The sequence below is a fragment of the Salvelinus alpinus genome, chromosome 30 (genome assembly GCF_045679555.1).
Source record: "Salvelinus alpinus chromosome 30, SLU_Salpinus.1, whole genome shotgun sequence".
Classification (NCBI taxonomy): domain Eukaryota; kingdom Metazoa; phylum Chordata; class Actinopteri; order Salmoniformes; family Salmonidae; genus Salvelinus; species Salvelinus alpinus.
This window is the reverse complement of record NC_092115.1, coordinates 14,480,415-14,498,405: the sequence shown is the minus strand read 5'-3', so window position 1 is coordinate 14,498,405 and position 17,991 is coordinate 14,480,415. Positions and strand designations below refer to the sequence as shown.

The window sequence follows — 17,991 nt, the reverse complement described above, 5'->3', positions numbered from 1 at the left end:
ATGTTATTGGCTTCAGCGAAAAGCTTTAGAAATAATATACTAAGGTTATATCTGTAACCGTATCATCCTAAAATGTTTGAATAATAAAATACACAATATATACATAAATCCCGATAAAATATTTCTATCCCCTCCAAAATGCTCCTCAGATAATGTTTCTAGTCGCGCGAGCCACCTGGTCCAAAACAAATATTTTCAGACATAACTTTCTTGTCACACTTGGAACAAATGAGATTACAACACCATAAACTTCCTGTGAAGGAAGCTGGGATAAACAGCGACACATTTATTGCACCATTCTCTTCCAGTATGGCAATATAGTCGATCACATGACATTTTTATACACAGTGGAAAACCTGAGTGTGATTTATTTGGTTGTATAGAAGCATGGGATTAAACATTGGAGGCTTGTAACTTTGAAGATTTGATTTAGACATTTACAGTATCATCAGATTCAGTATATCAGTGTTTGTTTGAAAATTAGGAGAGGCATAATAAGACTATACATTTCCACCATGAAGCTGCCAGAATGTGTGTAAACTATGCACCTGTTCAACAATTCCTGTGTAATAACAAGCCTATTCGATGATACAGTATGTCTGCACAATTTTCTTGGAAATTTCAGTCTTCATTTCAGAGCACTAAAGCCTCAACAAGCACTGTCCATATCCTGAGAGAAGATGAAAAGTAATTTCTCTTAATTCTCAATAGTTGTATCAATAAAACTGAAAAATCAACCAAACCAAAGTAATACAAAAAAAGGCAAGGCAAGGTTCTCCAATATTGATTTCAAATAAAAGTCAATCAATGATGTATCTATCAGAAGAGCGATACCTCCAGCCCTTGCCGTTCTGATAGGAAACATGTAAAGATTTGGCTGTAACAGTAAAGAAAGTAGTATATAGTAGAGGAGACTGGATGGTTTTGAGTAGCTAGACTAGGCTCTGTAGGTCCTGAAGTGACAGCTGCTGCATCAGAATAGAGAGGTATTTGACTGAGGTCGGGCTCTTCAGGGCCTCCTGTACACCGGGGACACCTCTGATAACCTGCAACACACAAACACAACATGGTCAGGAAAAACCAAGGGTTGGGTTATCCTACAAAGCAGGTTTGAGGAGTTAGCGAGGTAACTTTGGTCAACTCTTGAGTTCAACTCGGGATAACCGGTCATTCAAAAGTGGCTCACCTTTTAGCCTGGTAAATTTATATGATAAACGAATCCATCAGAACTATAACCTGCTCTGGGGAAGAGCAACTCACGGCTAATGCCACATACCCTGAATTAAATGACTGAGCCACGAGTTGAGGACCAATGAAATCAGATTCCCTCCTTCATTTGAGGAAGACAACTGATTAAATATTTTATTAAAATGTCTGTGTTAAAAAATAATAATGTTAAAATATATCACATTACCCATTTAGTAATGACAGAAAGCATTTTAAACTTCACGCACAGTAACACTTTTGTATGACCAGAGTGGGGGAAAGGTGTTTGTGCATTGATAAGCAAACCAAAGCAAACCAAGGTCGGCATTAACAATAATAAAATACAGAAGGCACTTCGAAAATACTATTTCACGCCAAAGCTTGCTGAATTTGCAAGAGAAGGATTCTTTAATTTTGATTTCAGCACAAATGAAAATGTGGCACTGACTCGCCCATATATTGACGTTTCAGTATTAAGTCACTGAAGAGTTTGTCGTCCGACTAGCCATGTGCTACATGCACGCGCAGTTACAAGCCTGCTAGAGTTAGCAGCAGGCGGACGAGCAATATCCACCGTCATAGTACGGACGAAGCCAGATGAAATGCGAAGCTAACTGAAGCTGATTAGCTTTAGAAAACCCTGAGTAGATCTAGCTTGCGTCATAGGATTCCTCTCTGGATTCTATCAGATCGCACCTTGTCGGCTATGCACCCTTTGGGCTCCCGAGTGGCGCAGCGGTCTAAGTTTCAACTGAATCTTCTTGACTGCAATCCACTCTAAAGTGATGGGTCACCTTTTGCAACAAGGCAAATTACTTTAAAGTAAGGTCTGATAAGCTCTCGAGTGGCGCAGCGGTCTAGAGCCGTCACTACAGACCGTGGTTCGAGTCCAGGCTGTATCACAACTGGCCGTGATTGGGAGTCCCATAGGGCGGCACACAATTGGCCCAGCGTCGTCCGGGTTAGGCCGTCATTGTAAATAATAATTTGTTCTTAACCGACTTGCCTAGTTAAATAAATGTTAAATAATAAAAACATTAAAGGCAATGTTCCCACGTTTGCTGAGACCGCATTCCATAAATGATACATCTGTCGGCTCAATAGTAAATTACCTTTGGTGCTAGCAAGCAGACTAGATAGTGCTAGGTATCAACAGACAATCCAGAAGGGTCTGGAAACTAGTGAGCTTCGATTGGCCAACAGTAACGAGATGTCGCGGAGTATTTGCATAAAGTTCCACATTCCCCAACTTTGGTCCCGCCCTTTTCAAGTCCCTCGCCCACGTTCTTATTGCCCAACGGTACCCGAGCCCACTTCGCTTCTGTCATTGAAAATGAACGTGCTTCTGTTGTTTCATCGCCCCCAACGTGACATGTAGATCTCCTCAGGCATCTATAGTAAATATGTATATGATTTCTGGGTGGCAATATGACTAATCTCCTCAGCAGCACAATGCACATGTTTGTAAAGACTACAAGGCTGTGTGTTTAAGGGCACACTTTATTTTGTTTAGCCAGTAGGGATGAGTAAGGCATTCCAGATTATATATGTGCCTTTGGTGATGGGAAAAGTATCTCGGAAATAGGCTAACCAGAGGGCTGGTAAATATGTTTTAGGGATACAGGAGCAGTGTGTATATGTCTCCTGGAGCGAAGCTGCTACCTGGGTCTAGTGTTGCATGAGGCCCATCCATTATTCACACGATTCACCTAACCACAACAACAGAGGCCCGACTAATTACACAGCTGCCATGCAGTAGGTAGGCCTCAACTGCAAATGATTCATGAGATGGATAGTTGGATAGTTGACTGAAATGCTAATGGCTTGGTACTGTTCTATGGTCCTGCAGATATATTGTTAGTAAGTATAAAAATAATGGATAACACTTCAGATAAGTATGTATGCTTTATGATGTGCTTATAATGCAATGTAAGACTTGTCATAAGACTCATTTATAATTTCTTATAATAAACATCATTATGAGCCTGACTAAATACGAGACATTTTGATTTAGTTGAAACCATACTGCAGCCAACAGCCAGGTACAACTTTCAATTATTTGTTGAGCACCTCACTCAATAAGGCATGTTCTTTACTATCTACTTATCAGATTGGATGAAAACAACATCTGTAGCCTAGATAAGGTGATATCAACTCAAGAAAGCGTCATCTCCCATTTATTTAGACAGCTATAAATCAGAGCTGAAGTTATGTCCCTGGTCTCCTCTCTGGGGTGGTGTACACAGTGGATCAGTTAGGGACCGAATGGAATGTTTCCCAGGGCGTGTGTGTGTCGTCCCTGGCTGCTGCATCACGGATCTACAGAGGGTTAGGGTTGGGGGGGTAATCAGGTGGAGGAGATAAGGCCGAGAGGCGTCTGTGTGTACACAGACGGGAGCAGCACGGAACTGTCCCACACAGCGCCTGCTAGGCTCACGCCCTGCCACCGACCTGCCTGGGGAAGTAGTGCGCACACACACCACACACGCCATCTGGCACAGGTCAAACAATGCAAGGGCAAGCACACAATGCAGATTGGAGATGCCACACACACACACACCACACTGTATATTTCACAGGGCAACATAAAACACAAGGAAACCTTTGAATTGCTGAGCCTGTGGTTATGTGTATGCGTTTTTCATAATAATGAATATACAAATTCTAATTCTATGCATATCTTAATGAAATCATGAGTTTTAACAGGTTGGTATTCACTTTTGTGATGTTTAAAATGTACCAAAGAGAGCATCCAAAAGAACACACACACTGCAGTGCACCCTGGATACACACAAGTAGAGATAAATCACTAGGTTAAGTTTGTTGAGAGGGTGTTCCCCCAGGTAAAACAATGCTCCCTGATTTCCTCTGCTGATCCCTGACGGATCCTACTGAGGCACAGGCTCTCCAGCTGTTCCTGCAACAGCACATGACACACACACACACACACACACACACACACACACACACACACACACACACACACACACACACACACACACACACACACACACACACACACACACACACACACACACACACACACACACACACACACACACACACACACACACACACACAGATAGAGGAGCACCATAACGATCATGGTCCCCTCTGGGCCTTTGTGAATGATGTTGGTGTTTGTGAACCTGCCATGGAAAAAAAAAGACTGTATAGTAAAAAAATGGCACAGGTCTTGAGAAGCTGAGACAAATTAGTACCGACATCGCACTGCCACCAGGCCTGACATCACACTGCCACCAGGCCTGACATCACACTGCCACCAGGCCTGACATCACACTGCCACCAGGCCTGACATCACACTGCCACCAGGCCTGACATCACACTGCCACCAGGCCTGACATCACACTGCCACCAGGCCTGACATCACACTGCCACCAGGCCTGACATCACACTGCCACCAGGCCTGACATCACACTGCCACCAGGCCTGACATCACACTGCCACCAGGCCTGACATCACTGATTTTCCATGAAAGAAAAAACACAACAGTCTCTGTCCTTTACTTCAACTTGGCACTGAAAATCTCAAAATCATATTAGCCTAATGTCCAACCATATCAGAGACACCTCATCATATAGATTCAACAATTATAGGTGTTTATTTGACAGTTTGCAGTGTAAGCTCTGGGTGCTGTTCCAGTAGGCCTTAGTAGTAGCAGAGAATTCCTGGAAACAGGCCTCTCGCTGAAGGTGTGACTCAAGTGCCTCGCTATTAAATCAGAGCTACAGGAAGTCAATAGCACTCTGCCAATCACTACTTCCTGTTGACTGCACCTCAATCAGCCAATCACAGCCCAGCTAGTGCCCATGACAGGAACAGAGTTCACCTCTGGCAGTTTGGGGCTACCCTGAAAAGTTCACTCAGTTCGTTGAAGCCTTGTCGCCACATAACTTCTCCATAAATACCAGAGCATGTATTCATAGTGTCTCAGAGTAGTAGTTCTGATCTACGATCATGTGTGTCCTCGTCTCCCGTCCATGTAATCTTATTCACTATGATCAAAAAGCCAATACTGATTCTAGATCAGCACTTCAGATAAGACGGTTTATAACTACGGGACCATATAAATACTGACTGAAATAAGAGTGTAAAATGTCCAATTTCTCTCCCAGACACAGTATTGGATGTTTTTGTAGGAAATGGTGTGTTAAAACAGCAATCTGCAGTGTAATAGATCCATTTTTGGACTTATAAATTAACCATACATACCCATTGATTCTTGAAGAATATAACTTATAAATTGCATTATTAGCTTAGTTTAAATGTCATACCCCATCAGAACCCAAAATATAAGCTTGTTTCACTCCAATGTTAGTAAACAAGCATTTAGCTACACCCTCAGTAGCATCTGCTAAATATGTGTATGCGACCAATAAAATTTGATTTCAAATATAAACAAACACTGTATTGCCTCAAAACATGCTTGAAACTCTAGTTTAGGACACTCAGTCCTTGCATCCATAGTTCTGTCTATGAATTTGAGAAGAGTTACATTTCTCCAGGCCCATCCTTCAGCTTTTGACCAAAACAGAGGTGGGGAGGCATTTTGTTATTGTTTCAATTAAGGATTGGCCCTTTAACTCTCAGAGTTGACATTGGCACTGACCTGAAGGTCCTGACCAGGTTGTTGAGGTCACTGGAGATGTCAGTCATTGTGAGATGCAGGGAGCCCACGATGTTTCTCAGGCTTCACACCACCAAGATGAGGAAAACCGGACATATAAATGCACACACATATACACAGAACTTGGTTTCATTTCTTAAGTTGCTGAGATGCGAAGTTCAACAAGCTATAAGACCGAGCTAGTACTTACCAATGCTTCTGCAATATTGATGGTTGTCAACTATCAGCACATCAGTGACCACATTTTCATTGCATAAAACAGTTTTTTGAACTTTGAAAACCGTAGCAGCATTTTCATACAGACACACACACACACACCCTCTAGTGAGCTTCTCAACCGTTATGTGTTTCTGTATGAGGTGCTGGGCATGGGGGGGGTGGGGGTGGAGAGAGAGCGTGAGAGAAAGTGTGTGAAAGCAGGAGAAAGAGCGTGAAAGCAAGAGAGAGAGCGTAGATGGGAAAGGAGTGAGATGAGACATAAAAAAAACATCTTCATGGTAAAAGCCAACCTCAAAAACAAGACCATCGTCATCATCACGCTTAACATCTCCAATGCTTATACATAGTGCCCCCATCTGGACACTGACGGTTACTACACCACACTTTTATCCCCCACTCACCTCTGAGTCTCAGGGCCCGTTTCCCTGACCCCTTTGTAGAACTCCCTTACACTCAGCTCCAGCTCCTCTGTATCCCTGCGTATTGTGTTGTAGTCTGGGGATGGAGCAGAGGGTCTCCATGGACCCCCTGGGGACCCGCCGTCCCCTCCATCCCCAACCCCTTCTACAACATCCTCCAGGTTATCTTCATCCAGTTCTTCTTCTTCCTCCTCCTTCTTCTTCGTTTCTACTGTTGTTTTATTAAAGTGGTCTGGGCCATATAGGAACTTCATAGTCTCCTCAGTCCACCATTCGTCGAAGGTCCTCCATAGGCCTTCAAGAAAGTTCAGTCAGACCGAGCCAGGTTTTGGAGTAGTTTTGTGGCCCTTGAGGAGCCCCTGGGCCCCCCTCCTGCTCATGCCCACCTGGCTGATCCTGAGGCCCGGCTGGGTAGGCTGTGCTGGGGTTGAGTCCCACTGAGGGTTGGGGGTTGGAGCTGGATCTTGATTCTGTACACTGCATTGTGCTGAGGGTTGTTAGTACAGAAGATGTAACCGTGACTGGATCTCTATCCTGCATTGTGACTTGGCTCAGTAGTGCTGCGGCATCCTCCATAGACCGGCCCTCTGGTGAGCCTCTCTCTTCCAGGAAAGGCTGCTGCTCACTGGGGTGGTTTGTATCTGTTGTGTGTTGTTGGGGTCCATCTATGTCATTGATTGTCTTTGTTGGTTCTTTCTGTGATTCTTCTGTATTCTCCTCCTTCTTGTCTTCAGCCTTGTTTGTTTGTTTTGGCATCTTTGTGTCCTTCCCTCCCGACCTTCTCTCCCTCTCCTCGTTCCCTCCCCTCCCCTTAGTTGGTGTGCTTGAGCAGACTTCCCCAGCGCACCCTGGGTCCCTGTTGCTGGGAGACCACGCTGGAAACAAAGTGCTGTTCTGTGTCGCTGTGACCGGCTGTGCAGGATCGTCTGGGGTTCTCTGGCGCCACAGAGTACAGAGGTTCCTCACATCCTCCTCTCCAGTGCTACCGCTACAGACAGACAGAGGGAATCAGGTGGAAGTCAGTCAGTCAAGCCACCAATCAATCAATAAATCAATGGATCTATAATTTAATTTGATGTATACAGTCTGTGAATTATTTAATTATTATGCCGTAATGATTGATGAATGGATTCGATAAATGGACAGTTGAATGACAGCTACACATCTTATCAATTAATCGAGACTGTATGAAATTGTAAAATAAAAAACGAATGTACATACCAATCTCCTTTATTCATTAAGTTTACATCTGGGGGGTTGCAAACAAAAAGAGGAAAACATGGTCATAAGAGGAGGAGAGTCAACATTTAGGTCATATCTGGACCTAAAGGAAAATGGCGGCCTACCTGTGCACGGCTATATCTGTGGTTAACCATGACTCATTGTAAAGTGAAACGGAACATAATTACCTCTCGTGCTGCCTCAACCATTGAAGGCTCTTTGATATCTGCAGCTCAAAGGACTTGGAGGCTTTGTAGAAGAATTACTGCAGAAGGACTGGGTCAGTAAGGAAAAGGGCATTGTTTCAGTCTTATATCAGTCACGTTCTTCAATGGTGCTGGTCATAACACAACAGAATATCTGATTCTGTACACTTACCTTGCGTTCTGTAATGTCATTGACTTTATTGGTGTTGGTGGAAATGTTTAACTGTTGAGTGGGGACCTATGAAAATAAATATCAGAATAAGTTGGTTTTGACAAAACACTATTTACTCAAAGGCAAGTAAAAAAGGGAGGACTTTCATAAATAAATGAAACGTTACCTAGCCCAGTTTATTTGAACAGACAGGATAGCCACACAGCTTCACAATAGATCTCTCCTCAACTGTCTTTGTAATTGGCAGAAGTGATCAAGCTTTCCTGCAAATCAAGGACAACATCATGAATACATGACAGATACCGCACACTACCTGAAATAGCGATGTGGTGCTCCTCGATCAACTGATATCTATTGACAGTAACTGTAAAATCTTTCCATGAGGTCATAGATCCTCTTCTAATACTCAAAAGTGGAACCGTTCCAAATCCGCATGTCACCATCTCAGCCACCAGCCACAGATAAAAAGAGCAATCTTGTATTTGGATCAGTGTATTTGTAGACCTCAATCTCTATGGTACTCACACAGTCAACCAGGAAGTCCTCCACTACGCTATCCTCCAAGAGACACTCCACCACCTGCACAGGTCTCTTCTCCAGGTCCAGTTTCTCTCTCAGGGTCTCCCTCACTGCCTCTCTCCTGGGTGGCAGGGTTATACACACATAAGCACCAGAAAAACACTAGCCACAAACGTGAGACTAACAACATTGGTAAGAAAATTCATCCAAATATCAGAACGTTTTCAACCTCCACATATGGGGAACATTGATGCAAGCAGGGGGGTGAAAATAACTTCTTGCTTCCTCTGCAGAGGTCTGTGCTTTGACACTTTCCCCATCTGTCAAATAAGTGAAATTAGGTGTCCGTGCTCATGACAGAACGTAATAAGGAAGTTAGCTGTAACCTATACTGTAATTAAATATTAAAGGCTAACGTTCTATGGTTAGCTATGAAACATGTTGGCTAACTATATGTAAACACAACTGTAGCTGCAAGAATGATATCTCCGTTTTCATTACTTTTTGAGGACCTACAGAGACCCAACAATATCCAAACACAATGTTAATACCGGTCTGATGATGTCTTATAAAAACAAACCCTTTTTCATTGCTCCTTCTTCATGCTGGTCCAATGTTTTGTGCTAATTTCAACTTTGACCTGTGACGTATTAAATCTACGGAAATTCATCAGGGTCAACGCAGCCGAAACACTTCCGAATCCACGCGACTGACAGTGTCTCCGATAATTGACATGTAAGTAGCAATTCCTCTCATTAATTAAACCGATTAATACTTTAACTATGCCCTTAAATTCTTATCCTATGTAGCTTTATGAAACGATTACACTTAGGATCTATTGTTGCCTCGATTTCTCGCCTCAAGGCAAGGCAGCCACAATAATGAAGTGATTTGATCATCATTATCAAATCACTAATGATGGAGTAAAACCAAGATACATTTCTGACATTACATCCATTATGTGTGCCACTCACTCACAGCAAATCAACTGATGCTTACTAAATAGTCCTACTTTGCCTTGACTCTCTGTTTTGTGTGCCACGGTTTCATACATAAAACAAAACTGTGATGACTGCATTCGAAACGTGTTGTTTAATAACCCGTATTACTGAACACACATTTTTTTCCCTCACAGGAGTGTTTAGTGAAGAGATACCCTCTGTTGGAGTACAGCCGAGACAACGAGGATGGCTCTAGAACAACTGAGTGATATCGTCCAGAGATGTGTAAGTCATAAGAGTCCACATAAGGCAGGGGTGTAAAATTCCATTTAGGGCTTAGTGTCTGCTGGTTTTCGTTTTTTCCTTTCAATTAAGACCTAGACAACCAGGTGAGGGGAGTACCAAATTAATTAGTGACCTTAATGTATCAATCAAGTACAAGGGAGGAGCAAAAACACACAGACACTCAGCCCTGCATGGAATGAGTTTGACACGTGTCCTATGGCAACTGAGTTCACCAGAGCATTGTGTTATGGCTGGTCTCGCTCACCAGACGTCCTCCCCAAGCTGGTCTCGCTCACCCAGACGTCCTCCCCAAGCTGGTCTCGCTCACCCAGACGTCCTCCCCAAGCTGGTCTCGCTCACCAGACGTCCTCCCCAAGCTGGTCTCGCTCACCCAGACGTCCTCCCCAAGCTGGTCTCGCTCACCCAGACGTCCTCCCCAAGCTGGTCTCGCTCACCCAGACGCCCTCCCCAAGCTGGTCTCGCTCACCCAGACGTCCTCCCCAAGCTGGTCTCGCTCACCCAGACGTCCTCCCCAAGCTGGTCTCCGCTCACCCAGACGTCCTCCCCAAGCTGGTCTCCGCTCACCCAGACGTCCTCCCCAAGCTGGTCTCCGCTCACCCAGACGTCCTCCCCAAGCTGGTCTCCGCTCACCCAGACTTCCTCCCCAAGCTGGTCTCCGCTCACCAGACGTCCTCCCCAAGCTGGTCTCCGCTCACCCAGACTTCCTCCCCAAGCTGGTCTCCGCTCACCCAGACGTCCTCCCCAAGCTGGTCTCCGCTCACCCAGACGTCCTCCCCAAGCTGGTCTCCGCTCACCAGACGTCCTCCCAAAGCTGGTCTCGCTCACCCAGACGCCCTCCCCAAGCTGGTCTCCGCTCACCCAGACGCCCTCCCCAAGCTGGTCTCCGCTCACCCAGACGTCCTCCCCAAGCTGGTCTCGCTCACCCAGACGCCCTCCCCAAGCTGGTCTCGCTCACCCAGACGCCCTCCCCAAGCTGGTCTCGCTCACCCAGACGCCCTCCCCAAGCTGGTCTCCGCTCACCCAGACTTCCTCCCAAAGCTGGTCTCCGCTCACCCAGACGTCCTCCCAAAGCTCAGATGCTTCGTATAGCTTGTGCGCAGTAGCTTGGGGACGAGGTTAGTAAAGGACAGACCTACCAACCCCCCTTTCCATCTCCCTCTCTCTCTCTTTTTCTCTACCCCTTTCTCATGCAGCAAGCCATCCAGGATGACAACTATACGACTGAGGATTATTCCGTGTTCCAGATAGCTGGACGTACCTGTATAGAGGATGGAGAGAGTGCTCAGGTTCTGAGTATCGTCGTAGATGAGGAAAATAAGGTGAACTAAAGATTGAACCAGACATCTATACCAACTGTTTAGTAAAAAATAAATACAAGTTGTATTATCACATACACTGGATAGGTGCAGTGAAATGTGTTGAAAAAGAGTCGCTCGCTGTGCTGTTTTACAGGGTCAGTCATAGTAGTATGGCGCCCCTGGAGCAAATTAGGGTGAAGTGCCTTGGACATCAACAGATGGTCATTTGGATGTGGTGTGCTGCTTCTCAGCTGAAAGGCTCTCTCTCTTAAAGTAGCCTATATATATACTTTATAGGGATGTATGGTTGGAACCTGAGGTTTTCCGAACCACATGATCTGACCAGGAAAACCTCTGGGTCATAATTATGGCATATGTTAGTTATTACATAGTGAAGTAATACTACTTCTCCCCCTGTTTTTCTGTAGAACATAGTGAGATGTATGGGCTGGAACCTGCTGGGTCCTCTGGTTCAGATTCTGCTGAAGAAGGAGGAAAATAATCTTCCTCACTGCCTCGCCATCCTCACACACCTGCTGGAGGTCTGTTTACATGTTCTAATTATTATACGTTATTACAAAGGTCTAATACTCTGCGTTTTGACCAATCATATCAGAACTTTACACATAAGCCCTTCTTCCGAGCTGATCTGATTGAAATGGGCTGCCTGTCTAAACGCAGCCATATTGTTGTTTTGGTTATAAAATGTAAATGTTTGCTAGTCTGGCCCCAGATCACCATAGGAGTTGGCAAGATATTACAAACAGATCTGAGATTAGGCTACATGTTTGCATGTCCAGACACGGAAGTGCATTGAGACAAAAAAAAAAAAAAAAAAAACCTTGTGTGTGATTGGTCAGGTTTGCAGTCCCAAGGAGCTACTGGTTGGCTTGCTGGAGCAGGTTGAGGAGGCCCACCCTGACTCTATCGCAGAGACCGTCATCCTCCTGCTGCAGCCACTACAGAAAGGTGAGGAACACCTTTCTGTAGTGGCTGAATGGAAAACCTTCAATATTGTTTGACATTCTTGACGATTAAGAAGTTTCTGTATCCTGTCCCTTTCCAATGCCTTAATGCCTACTCTCTGCTACCACTCTCTCAATCTACACATCCCTTATCACCTATCCACTCTCTTACCGCCTTCCCACCCACATCCTCTACTCTCTCTCTCTCACTCACCCTAATGCCCTTTACCCCTACTCACATTTCCCTGTCTACTCCCACCCTTTTCCCCACACTGACCCTCTCCCTTACTGTCCCCACCTCTCCACCCTCCCCCTCAGTGTTGTTGCGGCTGGGCGGCCGGAAGGCCTCCTCGGTGGGCATGGCTCTCTCCACTCTGCTGGGCCAGGTGGCCAGGCTGCCCGTGCCCCAGACCAAGGAGCAGGAGGAGGACGACGTGTTCAGCCTGTGCCGCTGCTGCTCGGCCCTGCTGGTCTTTGTCAGGCCCTTCGTGGAGGAGGCCAAGCAGAGCAGGACGCCCACGCCCAAAGAGGATGAGCTGAGGACTGAGCTGCTCAAGTTGTAGGTCTACATGTTTTATTGGGGAGCTATTGGGTTAAGTGAATGGGGGAAGCTTTGTTAACATGTGGATTGTTTTATTATTATATATTTTTTTTTTACATGGGGACAGATACAATACATCATCATACTGTAGCTTAGCAGATGAGCATTGGATTCTGATTGTTTAATAGTCACATGTACAGGGTTGCAGGTGTGATTGCAGGGTACAGTGAAATTCTTCGGCTCCGAGCTCCAACGTGAAAGTACGGTGCATTAAGTGTCTAGGTGCATGAACAGAGTGTGTGTGTGTGTGTGTTGTCACCCTAGCTGTATGAAGAGTCTTTGTGAGCCTCTTCTGGAGGTGCAGCTGAAGGATCCTGAAACCCTAGCAGAATCTCCCCTCAGGAACTTTGCCACAGAGATTCTGGTAAGATGCCTGCTCAGATTGTGACCATTGCTCCTCTTATAGCCTGGTTCCTGATCTGTTTGTGTTGTATATCTAAATCATATGGTCATTGACCAGACTATAGGAGACTGTTAGTTGTGGCTATATAGCACAAACAGCTCTGGAAACAGGCTAGCTCTTTTTATACTATTCATGAAGATTATATTTGACTTCCATTTAAGTGTTTACATTAGTCATTTTGCAGACGCTCTGGACTTACAGGAGCAATTAGAGTTAAGTGCCTTGCTCAAGGTCACATCAACATATTTTTTTACCTAGTCGGCTTGGGGATTCGATCCAGCGACCTTTCGGTTACTGACTCAACGCTCTTAACCGCTAGGCTACCTGAGTTCTCATACAACTAGGTGAAACTTCATCCTGTATAGGGGTAACTAACTAATAAAGGGCTAACCCTCTCTATACTTTGGTTAACTCTGCTCCTCCTGTGTGTGTGTTTTTTTTTTTTTGCAGGGCATCCTGTCGGACATCGGGGAGTCCCTCCCTGACCTACTGTCTCACAGCCTGCTGAGGAGGAGAGAGGTGCCTGGGTTCCTGGAGGAAGAGGTGTGCTACCCCAAAGAGTCTCTTGCCAGCCTGGCCTACCTGCTGTTCGTCCAGCACATTGCCATGGATACTTTCCCCACAGTCTTCAGGTAGGGAATAAAGACTGTGTTTTCAGTTCACATTACTCTGAAAGTACTGTTGCACCTGGCTAAGAAGTTTTTTATTCAATTTGTAATGTATGCCTCGGTGGTATTGGGGTTGGTTGGCTCTTAATGTAAGTGCTAAAACAGTGTTGATTGTCCTAACACTCTTTTCTTCTTTCAGCTCAGTGTTTGTTCTTCAGTGTAATATGGAATACATCAACCTCTTCTTGAGCAGGTACATATTCATTTACTTTTGACTTTCTTTTCCAATTTATGTAAATGACAAAGTATAGCATTTTATAGACTTCTGTAAAGTCTTGAAAATTGGTTTTGATTGTGTCTAAATCCAAACAATATATTTTGTGCTCTTTTCCCCCCCCAGAACAGAAGAATCCAGGCTGCAGAAAGGACTGGTAAGGATCCTCTGTTTAAAAGTCGGAAGACCAGCAATTATGTACAAGTAACACTTTCTCATTGACCTTCTACGACTCTTAATTGCTTGTTTGTCCTTTACTAAGGACCTGTATGAAAAGAGCCTGGTTAGGGTTGAGGACAACAGTCTCCCAGTCCAGCTAATGGAGCTCAAATCCTTCTTCAGTGTCCCTCAGGTAAAACAAAACGTCCTATATTGATGTAATGCCGCAAATACTTGGGATAGCTTGTGTTTAATCAATCAGTAGAGAGGAATTGCTTCATCCCATCTCGCTGTGTGAATCACGATGACATTTTATCCTTCCTTTACATTTTAGAACTTGGTGAAAGTCATGACATTGTGTCCAATTCAACATTTGGTAAGTAACCTGTATACATATGACTACTTTGTCCTCTGGAGGTTGGATTTATAACACACATATATATTACTAACATTAGCGGTCAAATGTTATTTTCTGTTCACAGAGAATTAAAGGACTAAAAGTGCTGCAATTGAGCATCGATAAATTTGACACGGAAGCCAAATACAAATTCTTCCAGTTAAGTTCACACCTGTAGAACAATATGGCCGCTCTCTTGTTCTGACACTTTTCTGTAAGATGCTCAGTCTTTTTCTGATAACTTTTCATATCATTTTAGGTGCATGCTGAAGACAAGTCACCATGCTGGAGTAGAGGGCTACATCATCAAGAACATCAAAAAACAGATCGACTTTGCCTTAAAGGTATGGCGCTCATGGTTTTGTGCCTTTTCAGATTTACATGGCTAGTAAATGTAAATGATTTGAAATTTTTGGGCTAAAACTTCAAAAAAGTGAACTATACCTTTACCAATGGTGCTATATTACCTATGTAAATGTACATATCTCTCCTCGTCAGCCGGACAAGGGTAACGAGTGGTTCATGGGGGCACACCTGTTCCCTCTCCTGCGTCAGGTGCTGTGTCTCCCCCAGGGTCCTGAGACCGACCTCCTACAGAACCTGGACAGGTCAGTCCACTCCACCCCAACTACCAGTAGTTGACAGATGCAATGTTTTCCACCCACCATCCAGGCAATATTCACTACAATAATTGATCGATTCAAACAAGTTTTGCCCAGTGATCAGTAGTAGGGTGTAGTGAGACTAAACGCCTTTGTCTTTCTAACAGGGTGATGGAGTCTCTGAACCTGCTGCGCTATTTACTCATCAGAGACAAAGCGTGGAGGAACCAGGTAGCTACTCCCTTTATTGCAGAAGGGATGCATGCAATGTTTATGAACACAAAAAGTGTAATTGTGATATAGTGAGGATGACTGATGATGCTTACATTATTGCCTGGTCTTCTTTGGATTAATTGAATGCACACACTAATCATTCTCTGGTGTCCAGACGGGGATCTGGACTGAGCTGTATAAGATTGAGGACTACTACATGAAGCCACTACGCATGGGGTTGAACATGTCCAAAGCCCACTACGAGGCTGAGCTCCAGAACACCAAAGACAACAGCAAGAAGACCAATGCTAAAGGTGAGACACAACCACTTAGTCTCGTCTAGTGCCAGCTGGTATTCTTCCTAACCTCAGCAAAAACGTCCCTTTTTCAGGACCCTGTATTTCAAAGATAATTCGTAAAAATCCAAATATCTTCATTGTAAAGGGTTTACACTGTTTCCCATGCTTGTTCAATGAACCATAAACAATTAATGAACATGCACCTGTGGAACGGTCGTTAAGACACTAACAGCTTACAGACGGTAGGCAATTAAGGTCACAGTTATGAAAACTTAGGACACTAAGGAGGCCTTTCTACTGACTCTGAAAAACACCAAAAGAAAGATGCCCAGGGTCCCTGCACATCTGCGTGAACGTATCCTAGGCATGCTGCAAGGAGGCATGAGGACTGCCGATGTGGCCAGGGCAATAAATTGCCATGTCCGTACTGTGAGACGCCTAAGACAGCGCTACAGGAAGACAGGACGGACAGCTGATCGTCCTCGCAGTGGCAGACCACGTGTAACAACACCTGCACAGGATCGGTACATTCGGACATCACACCTGCGGGACAGGTACAGAATGGCAACAACTGCCCGGGTTACACCAGGAATGCACAATCCCTCCATCAGTGCTCAGACTGTCCGCAATAGGCTGAGAGAGGCTGGACTGAGGGCTTGTAGGCCTGTTGTAAGGCAGGTCCTCACCTGACATCACCAGCAACAACCTCACCTACGGGCACAAACCCACCGTAGCTAGACCAGGCAGGACTGGCAAAAAGTGCTCTTCACTGACAAGTCATGGTTTGTCTCACCGGGGGTGATGGTCGGATTCGCATTTATCGTCAAAGGAATGAGCGTTACACCGAGGCCTGTACTCTGGAGCGGGATCGATTTGGAGGTGGAGGGTCCGTCATGGCCTGGGGCGGTTTGTCACAGCATCATCGCAGGCAATCTCAAAGCTGTACGTTACAGGAAAGACATCCTCTTCCCTCATGTGGTACCCTTCCTGCAGGCTCATCCTGACATGACCCTCCAGCATGACAATGCCACCAGCCATATTGCTCGTTCTGTGCGTGATTTCCTGCAAGACAGGAATGTCAGTGTTCTGCCATGGCCAGCGAAGAGCCCGGATCTCAATCCCATTGAGCACATCTGGGACCTGTTGGATCGGAGGGTGAGGGCTAGGGCCATTCCCCCCCAAGAAATGTCTGGGGACTTGCAGGTTCCTTGGTGGAAGAGTGAGGTAACATCTCACAGCAAGAACTGGCAAATCTGGTGCAGTCCATGAGGAGATGCACTGCAGTACTTAATGCAGCTGGTGGCCACACCAGATACTGTTACTTTTGATTTTGACCCCCCCTTTGTTCAGGGACACATTATTCAATTTCTGTTAGTCATGGCTGTGGAACTTGTTCAGTTAACGTGTAAATATTTGTAAGAACATAAGTTAAGTTTGCTGAAAATAAACGCAGTTGAGTGAGAGGACAGTTCTTTTTTTGCCGAGTTTACTTCTGTGGTGTCTATTTTGGCTCCCTGGCGTCTTAGGGAATGAATTGGCTTTAGATCAATGTTTTCTTCATGTGATAGTAACTTCTGTTTGTCTTAGCAGAGTCCCAGATCCAGGAGTCAGTGTGCTCTTTGACAGTAGGGAACGAGAAGATGCCAAACATGACGCCAGAGATGCAGCTTCAGGTAAAACATTTCGATACATCTGTATACAAATATTGTTTGTTGGGTAATTTGAGAATTAGCATGATTTATACATTTCTGCCTACTTTGTATGTAAATGTATTTTTAATATCATGCTTGCCATTTGTCATTGTAGGTTCTGCACTCGGCACTGCACACGTTTGACATGATGGAGAGCGTCTTGGCGAGAATAGAGGAAATCATCGAAGTGAAAGAGAAACCCTGAGCAGCAGTAGAACCGGGTTACAATTTCACCGTGTTGTATTGAGGCCTCATAATTGAACTCCCTCCCTGTTGCCTAGATAAGGGAACAGGTGATCGATAGAAAAGCGAATTGGGTCATTAAGCGGATCACTTGTTTCTGGTGAACTTTCTTTGGATTCTGACAATGTGATTTTTTTGGGGGGCATCGTTACCTAAATATGGCAGGTTCAGGCATGACACCAAGACCAGCTTCTTGAATAGCTGTAATAAGAAAGCATGTTGAGTCTTCAACTCTACCAGACTAAATGCTCAATGGCAGTTATTTAAAATGATTGTCTGCCATTTATTTAGTTACTCAAATGCCACTAAGTTAGATCATGTTGATGGATCTTTGTTAGACAGTTAATAAACTCAAGCCTTTCTAACCATGCTGTGCAAATG

The 17,991-nt window shown here is 44.8% G+C and overlaps 2 protein-coding genes across 3 annotated transcripts; one reads left to right on the top strand and one right to left on the bottom strand.

Moving 5' to 3' along the window:
- Positions 1-250: 250 nt before the first annotated feature.
- LOC139560485 (putative RNA polymerase II subunit B1 CTD phosphatase rpap2) lies at positions 251-9,303 on the bottom strand. The gene is made up of 9 exons (XM_071377305.1): positions 9,191-9,303; positions 8,617-8,731; positions 8,258-8,354; positions 8,092-8,157; positions 7,902-7,989; positions 7,714-7,741; positions 6,475-7,480; positions 5,837-5,917; positions 251-1,046 (listed from the first exon to the last, which is right to left on the bottom strand). Exons 7-9 carry the CDS (start codon positions 6,744-6,746, stop codon positions 1,010-1,012), a joined length of 390 nt encoding a protein of 129 aa, XP_071233406.1. The 5' UTR covers positions 6,747-7,480; positions 7,714-7,741; positions 7,902-7,989; positions 8,092-8,157; positions 8,258-8,354; positions 8,617-8,731; positions 9,191-9,303; the 3' UTR covers positions 251-1,009.
- Positions 9,260-17,978, top strand: glmna (glomulin, FKBP associated protein a). 2 transcript variants are annotated; one of them, XM_071377301.1, is made up of 19 exons: positions 9,260-9,345; positions 9,746-9,836; positions 11,051-11,176; positions 11,584-11,697; positions 12,016-12,124; positions 12,439-12,679; positions 12,986-13,085; positions 13,575-13,756; positions 13,932-13,985; positions 14,133-14,163; positions 14,269-14,358; positions 14,500-14,541; positions 14,648-14,721; positions 14,822-14,906; positions 15,061-15,170; positions 15,332-15,395; positions 15,553-15,691; positions 17,267-17,349; positions 17,483-17,978. In XM_071377301.1, the coding sequence occupies exons 2-19, from the start codon at positions 9,798-9,800 to the stop codon at positions 17,570-17,572; spliced, it is 1,773 nt and encodes a 590-aa protein (XP_071233402.1). In that variant the 5' UTR covers positions 9,260-9,345; positions 9,746-9,797; the 3' UTR covers positions 17,573-17,978. The 2 variants fall into 2 exon arrangements, with proteins under 2 accessions (XP_071233402.1, XP_071233401.1); XM_071377300.1 differs by having other exon boundaries at positions 17,264-17,349.
- The last annotated feature ends 13 nt before the right edge of the window (positions 17,979-17,991 follow it).